At 45.3% G+C, this 13,028-nt stretch overlaps 1 protein-coding gene across 9 annotated transcripts in view; it reads left to right on the top strand.

The window, feature by feature from the left end:
• The window catches only part of MOB3B (MOB kinase activator 3B), a 184,518-nt gene that overhangs the window by 52,779 nt on the left and 118,711 nt on the right, over positions 1-13,028 (top strand). For 8 of the 9 annotated variants that reach the window (XM_059656508.1, XM_059656505.1, XM_059656503.1 and 5 more), the window contains one exon: positions 12,366-12,988. In XM_059656508.1, the coding sequence (XP_059512491.1) occupies positions 12,571-12,988 (418 nt within the window). In that variant the 5' untranslated portion in view covers positions 12,366-12,570. The remainder of the gene's footprint in view (positions 1-12,365; positions 12,989-13,028) is intronic. The other variant, XM_059656504.1, reaches the window with a different exon arrangement.

Consider the following 13,028-nt stretch of genomic DNA (forward strand, 5'->3'; position numbering starts at 1 on the left):
ACATGGTGGTTACATAACAAAATCCAAATTGAGATAGTCAGTATTAAAGACGCAGCCCTGGACCCAGGATGAGTTTTTCTGGCACTGCTGTGAGGAAGCTCGAATTCCCATCGTAAAAGAATAAGTGTAAATGGCCAATCCGCACAGGCTTTGTGACCAGTGGCTCCATGTGGTTCTTTGAGGAACCTTCTCAACCTGGCCCCTGGTTTTCTGAAGGGCTCCTCTGCCCAGTGGCTGGAGGGAGACCTGGGGAGGGAAGGCTCCGGGTGTGACCATGGTGGGCCAGCCTCTTCGGTAACCGCTGCTCTTACTGAGTGCCTATAGCAGCCGTGGGCAAACTATGGCCCGCGGGCCGGATCCGGCCCGTTTGAAATGAATAAAACTAAAAGAAAAAAAAAGACCGTACCCTTTTATGTAATGATGTTTACTTTGAATTTATATTAGTTCACCAAACACTCCATCCATGCTTTTGTTCCGGCCCTCTGGTCCAGTTTAAGAACCCACTGTGGCCCTCGAGTCAAAAAGTTTGCCCACCCCTGGCCTATAGTGTGCCAGACCCCTGCTGACCTCTTTCCACCTGCCTTCTTTTTTAAAATTAATTAATTCTCCAATTACAGTTGACACACAATATTATATCAGTTTCAGGTGTATAACATGGTGACTAGATGTTTAATACCATATGACGTGATCATTCTGATACCTCTAGTACCATCTAACACCATACGCACTTATTACATTACTGACACTATTCCCTATGCTATACTTCACATCCCCATGACTATTTTTGTACCTGTCATTTTGTACTTCCTTAATACCTTTCGCCTTTCCCACCCATTCCCCAACCCTCCTTCCATCTGGCGGCCATCAGTTTGTTCCCTGTATCTATGAGCTTGTTTCTGTTTTGTTCGTTTGTTTGCCTACTGTCTTATTCTATCATCCCCACATCCTGTGAGGCAGAATTAATTAAGAGTATTTTTATAAGGGCGAGAAAGTAGAAAGCCTATGGAGTCACCTGTCCAGAAGGGGGTATCCTATATAATAAAAGCCTAATAGGCTAAGTGCCCTGTCATCCGTTCAACCAATCAAAGTGTAATATGCTAATGATATGCTGAGGCCGCTCAACCGCTCGCTATGACGTGCATTGACCACCAGGGGGCAGGTAGACACGCCGACCTGTAGGTTAGCCTAGCTCCCTCGCCCCGATCGTGCACCAGTGGGGTCTCTCGGCCTGGCCTGCACTCTCTCGCAATCCAGGATCTCTCAGGGGCGGATGTCAGAGAGCTGGTTTCAGCCTGATCCTATAGGCCAGGCCGAGGGACCCCACTGTGCACGAATTCGTGCCTCTAGTACACATATAAAAGAAAGCATTATGTGAATGATAAGAATGAAGAGCTAGTAATTATGACACACTTACCTGGTACCTGGGGCTGTGTCCAATGATTTATTTGGATGATGTCATTTAATTCTCACAACACTACAAGACAGGTCACTTTATTATCTCCATTTTATAAAAGAGGAAACTACAGTTTCATGATGTTACACAATAGGCTCAAGAGACGGCAGCTCTGAAAGTGATAGACCTGGGAGTCACACCCAGGCAGCCTGATCTCAGACCCACTCAGCCACCAGGCTGACAGCACGGCCCACAGGCACCGCAGGCAGCAGGTGGCAGGCGAGCCAGGCTCTCCATCGGTGGCGTGGCAGGCAGACCCACCAGGGGAGGGCCGTCTCCGATCTCCAGTGTGACTCAGGTTTGTCTCCTTTCCCCTGAGGACTCTCCTCTCATTCGTCCTGCTGGAAATTCAACTCTTCCGAGGACTGTGTTTCTATCTGTCCGTTCTCTGCAGGAACGACTTGGCCCAGGCAGCCCCAGGATATGCCAGGCCTGGAGTACGAAACTCCCATTTCAGGGAGTCTTTAAAGGTTAGAGTGCATCCGAGTCACCCACCTACCTCTGAAGGTGAGGGTGGGACCCGAGGGGGCAACCTCGGCTTTCCCGTCATTGCTGAGGCAGGTGCAGGGCCGGCTTGAAGTCAGGCTGTAGACAGATGCTCCAGGGTGAGGAGGGGTTGTATTTCCTCTTCCACAGCCAGCCCCTTCTAGCAGAGATGCCAGAGCTCAAGAGGAGAAAAATGAAAGAGAAAAATGAGAGGCAGCGCTGGGGGAAGAGTGCAGAACTCAGGAGAGAAAGCCAAACCCCATCCATGGGCTCGGAAAGAGGCAAGGGCTCAGACTGAGCGGAAACTGAGCCAGAGGGGGAAGGGTCTGGAGAGAAGGCGAAGGGGCGGGCTGAGCCTTCACCAGGGGGGCAGTCCCGGTGTTTGAAGCTGCTTCCATGGATATGCGGGGGCTGCCAGTAGGATGGGCCCTGGGCCCTCATTATAAATGGGCCCGCAGCGGGGGGGGGGGGGGGGGGGGGGGGGAGGTAAAGCATGAGAATAACGCCTGATTCCTGCTGTTTGGAAGCAGAGGAAGGGCTACCCATTCAGAGCTTTGGAGCAAAGGTCAGGAGAGTCTGCTTGGAGGTGGTGGCCACTCTCCAGACCTTGAAGGCTGAAGGCTGGTGGCAGGTGGTGAGTGAGGAAGGGGCCAGTGCAGTGGGCGTTGGGAGTCCAGGAGTTGTCTGATGGGTAGAGTCACGCCTGCAGGTCCTCAGAGGGGTCTCAGTGGCTGTTGGGAGTGGGTACACTAAGAGTGAGAGTCCTTCTGCCTGCTTCAACCACAGAAGAGAGAATTTTATCCATTTTTATAGAATTGAATCCTGCATAAGACTTCATTTGGGTGGAAAAGAAAAAGGTTATGTTGCTTTTATTTTTATTTTTTAAAAGGCTTAAAACCTACCCAGGGGATGGAAAAAGCTGTATGTATATGGTTTGTGTTGAAAGTGATAGTGAAGTGGAGGGCAGGGAGGTGTCAATTTTGTGTAAGCATTTAAGACAGCGGTTCTCAACCTGTGGGTCGCCAACCTGTGGGTCGCAACCCTTCGGGGGTCGATCGACCCTTTCACAGGTGTTGCCTAAGACCATCGGAAAACACATATATAATTACATATTGTTTTTGTGATTAATCACTATGCTTTAATGATGTTTAATTTGTAACAATGGAAAATACATGCTGCATATCAGATATTTACATTACGATTCATAACAGTAGCACAATTACAGTTATGAAGTAGCATCGAAAATAATTTTATGGTTGGGGTCACCACAACATGAAGAACTGTATTAAAGGGTCGTGGCATTAGGAAGGTTGAGAACCACTGATTTAAGAGGTCCGTGGAGGGAACACAGGCACCGAGGTTATTAGCTCCGGTCTGCGCTGTGGGCCTCACCTCACTTTTCTGGGCTGCTTAGGTGTGGCTGCTTCTGTTTCTGTACAGTGGGAGGTTGAATTGAATTGAGTGCTTTTCCAGGGTTCTTCTTGCTGTAAAATGCTATCAGCTATGACCTCTCTCTAGGCCTCCCCACAGCCACAGGAGGGTGGGTGGCAGGGAGGTGGCTGGAGGAAAATGAATTTCATGGCTTGGTATTGTGCAGGGTGACAGAGGGCACGGGGATAGGGGCCAAGGAGGCCTGCTGACACCCAGTGTGAAGGGTGTAAGGGGACGAGGGTGGATGCAGCACAGGCAAGAGCTTGGGGATGGGCAACCAACTCACAGACACAGCGTTTGCCGTAAAGGAGGTGATGTGATACATCTCTTCTCTTATTAGAGACAAAAAGTTCCCCAAGCTGAATGACCTCCTTTCTAAGCCATTATTTTCCCTTTGAGGCATATTTTTAAAGCACACACAGGGAGAGGTCTTTATAGCGCCATGCAAAGATGTTCCAAAGATCTATCACGAATTTTTAAACATTCTTTTAAAGCTGGGCCTGCTTCTAAAGGAGCTGCCTTTTCAGTGAATGCTGGAAAACAAAAACGTGCGAGCTGCTTGGACTGGCCCGGGTAGCACGTGGCAGAGGCTGATGTTGCTCTTTGCGTGGTGTCTCTGTTTCCCGAGGTTTCTTTGTCGATCGTGTCTCATCATGATCCCAGGAGCAGGGCCCTCTCAGCTGGAGAAGGAACTGTGTGTCTGTGCGGTATTTGATCAGAAATGACTTGGATACATAGCTCCCTCACAGAACATGAGCCGGGCCCTAGGTTAGGTGTTAGTGCTGCAGTGATGTCTACGGTGCAATCCGGCCTCACAGGCTAACAGAGCGTAGTGGGCGGTCACAGTGTGAGAATGAGAGAGATGTGCACCTGAGGTGCAGACCTCACCTGCCAGGCGTGACCAGCCATCCCTTCCTTCTCCCCCCCCCCCCCCGCCGTCTTTCTCCACCTCTCTCCCCTTGCTTGAGCAGAGTTTTGAAGTTAAACCAGGGAGACATTTGAGAAAATGAGGCGGGGTGAGGGAGGGGCCTTTTCTGGGTGGAAGTGTTTAGATTCCCCACAGGGAGCACTGGCCCTGGACAGCAGCCACTGGCAGAGTGTGGGACTGTCAACCGAACACTCTGATAGCTGGGGAGGTTTCTCAAGGCCTCACAGATGAGGGGTCCTCTGCCCTGAGCATCCTCGCTCTGTGCCTGTGGCTGGGCAGTAACTGGGCTCTCTCTCGTCTGAGAAAGTTCTGGAGAAGACTGAGTGCCTGGGAGGTAGACACAAAACTTCTGCAGAGAAGTAAGTTATGCTTGAGCTGATGTCATAAGGAAGCTCTTCTAGAAAACGACTAACTCTGGTTCAGATTGGGGTCTCCGAGAGGGCCTCCAGGAGACAAGACCACTCTCCTCTCCATGGCCTGGGGAGAAGCTGAGTGAAGCAGCTACAGGAACAGACCATCCTATAGGTCACCGTATAGAAGCCAGGCTGCAGGCCATAACCAGGTGCGTGTGCTAAATCTAAAGGCCAGGTTTACCCACCGTTTCCCATGTAGTGCTGGACAGAGCAGGCTTCCGCTCTTCAGGAAGTTGGGGAAGAGCGAATCGCACGCTCCTGCGGGCAGGCACCTCCCAGGAGGTAAGGCTTGCAGCTGAGCATGCCCAGTTGGTTCTCCTCAAATTTACCAACTAAGTGAGTTTGTTCCTCCACTCGCCCCGAGGCAACCTTAGTAAGAGGACAGAGAAAGGCCAGTCGTGGACGTAGGGAAAATTCTTCCTCATAACAACCAGGAGTGAGGAAATGGGGTTGTCCTCTAAAAGTTCCCAAGCTTTTATACAGTGTGAGGGCCAGGTGTTCAGGTCTTGTGGGAAAGAAGTCAAAGACAGACCAGGTCTGGTTGGGATCCCTATTGACCATGAAGCTAGTTAATAATCTGAGCTAACCTGATACATGAGAAATCGGGGTTAATAAATATAGCACTGATATTTGCCCACCTTTACTTACGTCATCCCACTCATCCCCCAAACACTCTGTGATATTCACGTTAGCACCTGCATTTAACCAAAGAAGGATGTGAAACAAGAGATCGTGATTAGCCCAGAGGGTAACTAGTTAAGGGCAGAGCCTGGACTCAAAAGGCAGGGCTCTCTCCAGTTCTCCAGGCGGCCATATCGATTACAGTTACTTGCTTGATTCTATTTTATTTCAAACTCTTTTGTAGTTGTTGTGGGCCTGTTCAGGAGCGTAGAGAGGATAGCATCATTAATTATTTGTCTCCGTGTTATCCTCCTTGTCCATCTGTTTTCACCTCAGCAGATTGAAAAGCTCCCAGGTAGATGGTTGTCTTTTCTCTCCTGAGAGTTTCTGGGGATGCAGCCTTCATCCTCCAGCCAGATCAGAAAGTTATTCCTGTTACCTGAACACAGAGATCCCTGCTGAGTCATAACCTGGGGTATTGTATTAAATGTAAAGCATTTTTAAGTTTAAAACAATAACTTTTATACTTCATTTGAAAAAGTGTTTGCCCTGGTATACGAAAATTCATGAGATAATATTGCAGTGGGTTTTATTACTTGAAAAAATATTGGAATTCCCTCACAATGTTAAGCTAAGTGGGTTATAAATGTAGAGGACTATTGACTCACCACCAAATTACTTGAATTAATATTATTTCCTTTTGCATGAGAATGAGAAGTCCATCCAAATGAAGCCAGAATGACGTGTTGATTTTACTCTTTTCTTCTATCCAGGGCTCCATTGTTAACCTTCCCCCCACCCCCTTCCCTATCTCTTGCTTATAAACACACATTTGCATTGAATTATTTTTCATTACTCGTATGATTTCTCGGTGTCATGTCAGAAGTTGTTGTTTCATTTGTTACTCATCACCCTGTTAATAACTGTAGTGGTTTTCCACTTATGAAGTGCTTTCACAGGCAATGTCTCTTTAAATTTTCACAAGAACCTTGAGAAATAAGTACTATTACCTTTAAAGAAGTTAAACTGAGGTTCATAAAGGGTTTCTTGTCCAAAGACATCGTCGGTTAGAGTGATTGCCAGGACCTGAATCCAGGCCATCCGACTAGATTACAAAGGTTCAAGACACATGTGTCCTTGGGAGTGGCATGTGACTGTGTGCTAGGGCTGTGCTTCTCCCACCCCCCCGCCAGCCCCCTCAGATGTGCCCTAGAAGGTCCCCTGGTGTGTGTGTGTGTGTGTGTGTGTGTGTGTGTGTGTGTGTGTGCGTGTGAACTACGAAACAGTCTAAAGAGGCACTCTTAATTGGGGTTAAGAGTTTTGGAGTCAGCTTGACTACTTATTGGTTCTATTACCTGAGACAACATTTTAGTCGTGCTGTATCTCAAGTTTCCCTACAATGGGGAAAATAATAATGCCTACTCATTTGGTTGTTGTGAAAATTAAAATAAGTAGCAAAATAAATGTGAGTTATTGTCACTGTTATGGAATGAAGTTGAATAGAATTTTAAGATTCTAGGTGGCTGGTCGGTCTCTCAATAATCTGACTATTAAAATGTGCATCCTAATATAATTGTAATAATGATGAGGGTGATGGCAACAACCACATTACTCAGTGGCCACTGTGTTCCAGACATTTTGCAGATACCCCCTGAACGTTCACAGCAACCCCGCCGATGCTGCGCTCTCAGCTGCGTGGCTTTATTGCTTCCAAATCTTGCCTGCAGTTGTGTCAACTTTACCCACCACTCCCAAGCTTAACACAGTACCCTTTTGAAAATTACGTGTATGTTTTCTAATTTTCAGTCTTCTGGCCCATTTTGTACTCCCTTGCAGTGGTTCCAGATGTCATACATAAGTTGCCATAGTGCCAGGGGTAAAATTTTCCAGACCCCAAGACTCAAATTCACTTTGAGTGTCTACGATGAAATAAGTCTGTTGACAGTTACAGGAACGAACTCCCTTGAATTTGAGTATTTTTCCTTTAAAGCAAGACTTTTCCGAGAAAGAATTGGCATACCCTGTCTCAAAGAGAAAGAAGGGAATGGTAATTGACAATGACCTTTCTCCCATGTATCAGACAGAGGTTCTGAGGGATAGTATATTAGCTAGTATATACCTGTGCTTGAAAAACTAAAAACACCTTTTTTTCTGCCTTAATTTGTTTTAATTTAAGCTGTTACATTATCTTTATCTGTAGTGCCCTCCCCACCCTCCATTCTTCCACTTGCCTTAGGTATTGTGTTCTCAAATCATGTGTCTTTTTTTAAATACTAAATACAGAAATATTTTCTAGCCAGTCCAAAGATCTGGAAATAATAGGGTAAGTGGTAACTGACTTGGAGTTTTCTATTCTTTGAAAAAAATATTAAAATAATTGGTATGTCTTTTATAAGTTATAAGTGGGTCAACTGAGCATTTCTCTTATAACAACTCTACCTTCACTATTTATTTTTAAAACTGTGGTAACATTGGATCCATCCTATCCACGTGTGGACCAACGGTTTGCCATCTTCCTTATTATTGGGAATCCAAGCCAGTCTCTTAGCCTCAGAAAGGCCTTTATTTAAGGGAATTTTATGTTCATTAATAAAATATTTTTTTTAAGTCTGTGTTTTCTTCAGCAGAACATGAGTAGGTAGTGAATGAAACCACACCAAATAAACACACCCTTTCTATACCCTTCCACTTTTTGTCACCACGGTGTCTTCTGAATGCAGTGCTGAGTTTGTGAAAGTGAGAATCCCTGTGGGTCTCTGACGTAGACACCTGTGCACTGAGCACTCCCCCCTGTTCTGCTGCTGCACTGTGCAAGGTTGCATGGCTTGTTTTTATCTTTGGAATATTTACTCATATTTTTAATGCTAAAATGTCCTACAAAATAAATATGTGAATGAAACAGTGAGGATACAACTTGAATGGACATTGATGAGCTAAAAGATGATGAGGGAGTGAAGGTCATGTGGCAGATTTCTTAGGGCTCCACCTATTTGTCCTGATTTCATCTGTGTTAAGAAATAACATGGACTTTTTAAAGCTCTTCAATCATGGCTGTCTTTCAAGGTTAAAGTGAGGCCGTAGTATTTCTGCTAACTTGCCAGGTTTGTTCTCAGAATCTACAAGGGTTCAAGGAATCTGGAAAAGAGGCTGTGTGTAAATTAATAAAGAGACTAGAAATATAAATTTGGAATACATGGGGGAGCCAGGGGAAGCTTAGTTCTAATAACCAAGCTCTCTCTGAATCTCTGTCTCCAGGGCTTTTTAGTCACACATTTTGCCCTAAAGTAAAGCAGATATACATATCCAAGGTAAGGTTTGGTAAGCAGTAAAGTATTATGTTGGGGGAACTTCCTACAGCTGTTCAGCAGCAGGTAATAACAGGTAGATTTTCAGGTTTGGGGAAATGCTTTCAGCCATTCAGCTGTTTGGCCAGCAGGCAATAATATGTATCTTCAGCCCTGCTGAAGCCTCAAGGTTCACCAACCTTTTGATGAACTTCTTGCATTTTATGACCTGCTGGAACTAGCCTCCAGCACTAACTGGTCTAGATTATAACAATATGGCAGCTCAAAGTTGAGGATGTAGATTAGTTGGACACACAAAAAAATTGCAAGGCTGTTTCTTAGGCAGGAATCTCCAATTTGGGGATTGCCTTGTGAGCAAAGATAGCGCCTAATAAGTCGGCAGGAGAAAAACAGTACATAAATGTTGATAGAATCACATTTTTAGGCACATCCTTTTTTAAAAAAAATTCTTTGTTTAAAGTATTACATATAGTATTACATATGTCTCCTTTTCCCCCCATTGACCTCTCCCCAGCCACCCCCACCCCCCAGCACATGCCATCACCCCTCTAGTGTCTGTGTCCATTGGTTATGCTTATATGCATACATACAAGTCCTTTGGTTGATCTCTTACCTCCACCCCCACCCCCATCCCACCCCCACCTTCCCTCTGAAGTTTGATGGTCTCTTTGATGCTTCTCTGGCTCTGGCTCTATTTTTGTTCATCAGTTTATGTTGTTCATTATATTCCACAAATTAGTGAAATCATGTGATATTTATTTTCTCTGACTGGCTTATTTCGCTTAGCATAATGCTCTCCAGGTCCATCCATGCTGTTGCAAATGGTAAGAGTTCTTTCTTTTTTACAGCAGCATTAGTATACCATTATAGGCAAATCCTTTATTGGATCCTGGGAAGGTCAGATGATGTTCATTTTATTCACACACACATACTTTAAAACATAAACCTATTTTTATTCAATATTTGGGGTATGAGAAGAAGGTTCCACAGACTGTTCCAGCCATAAAGAGAAAAATATAGTGAGAAGATGGGAAATCAGACTAGTCATTCTTCAATTTTGAAGAGATGGAAATTTTAGGTACCAGTGGAGAGGAATAGCCCATTTGAAAGAGATGTTGGACACATGCCTAGATCTTTCAGGAAAGGACACTTCAGAGCAGCCCAGCAGCTGGGCTTACAGTTGGGGTAGAGCCACCAAAGAACTAAAGACAGGAGGTCCAATTGCATTTCACTTTTGCGGTTTCACATTTATACAAAAGGTTCTTCATGCACTATCATTCATTCATTCATTCATTCAGCAACCATTCAGTGAAGTTGGCTCCGTACCAGGCACCACTGTAGCCCCTGGAGCCCCGCAATGACCATGACATGGTAGCTCCCTCATGAGGGTTACTTCTGGGGCATTTCTCTTATGGCCTTCCTGTAGGGAGTTGCCTTGCCAGGTGGTCCTGCCAGGAGGAATCCTTCATCCGACAGATGAGATATTCATCCTCTTTCTTCCCAGCTAATATCAGCGTTAGTCCCTTTCCTCTCTGTCCTGCCCACCCTTCTGTGCCACCAAGGTCTCTTTAGAGAAGATGGATCTCTCAGAACTGAATGGGAGATTTGTTTTATTTCTTCCTTATCCTTGGCAAGGACTCTCATTTTTTTAACAAATAAGGCAGAACACATCAATAGGAAAAGAAAAATAAGAACTTTCCTTGCCAGTGTTGCTTAGTTACCTTGTCAACATTCCCTTAGAGCCCGGCTGAATTCTCCTGCATATTTTTATAGTGCACATCATGTTTTATTTCTATAATTGATCTATTAAGTAGGAAATATGGAGAACATATGGAGCTCCTGTCAATTTTATGCTGTTTATTTGGATTTCCATGTTTCTCTTTCCACAAGACCTCATTATCATCTTTTTTCATTCTAACCTGGGTAACAATGGGCAGGAATTGCATCACTATTTATATCGGTGCTTTTAACTTTGTAGCTTAAAAAGCAAAACCCAAAAGACTAACCTCAAAGCTAGACATCACATTGTGGATTTTTCAAAGGGAAGGGACCAAGTTTTTAGTTGCTCTGTATCCTTTCTGCCTTAGTCCCATGTCTGCCACATAAAAGGCCTTTAGTAAATGTTTATTGGTTAAAAGAACAATTGGTTTCACATATTTATTTAGAACTAGCATTGTAGTGGGTGCTATTCATAATATAGAATGTGCTTATAGTTTCTACCCAGGGAACAAAACTTATGACTTGTTCTTTTCTTCCTGGAGACAACAAGGACAGAAAGTAATGACTATTACTGCCAACACTACATTTTATTTAGTGCAAGAAGCTTTTCTGCATGAGGCTGTAGCAGCAGTAGCAGCAGCCACATTCTAGCTGGTATTTATGAAAAGGTATTCACTGGTAATCTCCTAGTTTCAGGGTGCTGTGCTGTCCAAATCATTCAAGATCAAAATACCCGGTCATTGTCACCATCTGTCAAGGCCATTGTATTCAAAGCAGTGCATCTCTGGGTTATTCTCTTTCCCACACACACATATGCAAACTCAACAGAAAACTGTGTTTATGATGCCAACAAAACACCAAATGAAAGTTTATTTAATCATCTCTTTCCTCAGCCAATCAGGCACCCCTTCAAACTAGTGTTCCTCAAAGCATATACTTCTTAGATTTTACTAATATGCAGACTTAGATCTATTAAGTCTGGGAGGAGGTCCAAGAGTCTGCATTTCTAATAAGATCTCTTAGATCAGGCCTTGACAGTTAAAGCATCATCCATGGACCAGTAGATTTGGCACCACCAGGGAGCTTGTTAGAAATGCAGATTCCACCCTGGCTAGTGTTACTCAGTGGTTAGAGTGCTTGCCTGTGCACTGAAGGGTCTTGGGTTTGATTCTGGGTCAAGGGCATGGACATGGTTGTAGGTTTGATCCCTGGCCCTGGTTGAGGCACATGCCAGAGGCAACCAATTGATGTGTCTCTCTCACATCAATGTCTCTCTCTCTCTCTCTCTCTCTCTCTCTCTCTCTCTCTCTCTCTCTCTCCCTTTCTCTCTCTCTCTCTCTCTCTCTCTCTCTCTCTCTCTCTCTCTCTCTCTCTCTCTCTCTCTCTCTCTCTCTCTCTTCTTTCCACTCTCTAAAACCAATGGGAAAATATCCTCAGGTGAAGGGGTTAGGATTAACAAAACAATAAAAAGAAAGAAATGCAGATTCTTAGGTGCTATCTCAGACCTACTGGGTCAGAACCTGGGTTTTAACAAGATCCCACATTAACATTTGAGAAGCATTGTCCTAACCATTTAATATGCCTACAATATAAGGCAGGAGTCCTGATGGGGCTCTGGGTTGGAAAATAGGCAGGTAGACTTCCTGTGCCCATTTCAAAACTCTTGTGTACCCCTCCCCCAATTTAGCACCTTGCACCAGATAAAGGCACAGACAGATGCCTCTTTGTTTAATCATTCATGGCATGATGGATTTGTTATCTATCTTGACTACCATGTTCATCCATAACACCTTGGAGAGGTCCATTGGGCCTATGATCACACAGGGAGGAGTAACCAGAGACTTGACCAAGATCACAAATACAGATTCCCAGGGGTTTGGCTTAACCTCCACATCCACATACCTGGATGGAAGCGGGCACAGCTAAATGCAAAGTGGAAATCTGGTCTAAGCCTTTGTCATTTCTTAAATGCAACCTGGGCACTTATGAGACTCTTTTCTCTCCTTTAGGAAAAAACATGAGATCATGAGACTCCCCTGGAAATCGCTCGAGAGGAAAATGGAAGGGGCCATTTAAAAGTGACAGAAGCTGCAGGCCGCAAGTCTGGGGCCAGAGGGCTGGCAGTGGAAAACTCTGTTGGGTTGTGATCTCTCACTGAGAAGTTCCAGGTGCTTTTTTGCTTCCTGCAAAACAAAGGCAGAAAAGGAGAAGACCATGTCCATAGCGCTGAAGCAGGTGTTCAACAAGGACAAGACCTTCCGGCCCAAGAGGAAATTTGAACCTGGCACCCAGAGGTTTGAGCTCCACAAACGAGCTCAGGCGTCCCTTAACTCAGGCGTGGACCTGAAGGCAGCGGTGCAGCTGCCCAGCGGGGAGGACCAGAATGACTGGGTGGCCGTGCACGTGGTGGACTTCTTCAATCGGATCAACCTCATCTACGGCACCATCTGCGAGTTCTGCACCGAGAGGACCTGCCCTGTGATGTCAGGGGGCCCCAAATATGAGTATCGGTGGCAGGATGACCTCAAGTACAAGAAGCCGACCGCACTGCCCGCTCCCCAGTACATGAACCTTCTCATGGATTGGATCGAGGTCCAGATCAACAACGAAGACATCTTTCCAACATGCGTGGGTAAGTCCATGGCCAGCTTCTTGGTTATTTTGTCACATCC

The sequence above is a fragment of the Myotis daubentonii genome, chromosome 11 (assembly GCF_963259705.1).
Source record: "Myotis daubentonii chromosome 11, mMyoDau2.1, whole genome shotgun sequence".
Classification (NCBI taxonomy): domain Eukaryota; kingdom Metazoa; phylum Chordata; class Mammalia; order Chiroptera; family Vespertilionidae; genus Myotis; species Myotis daubentonii.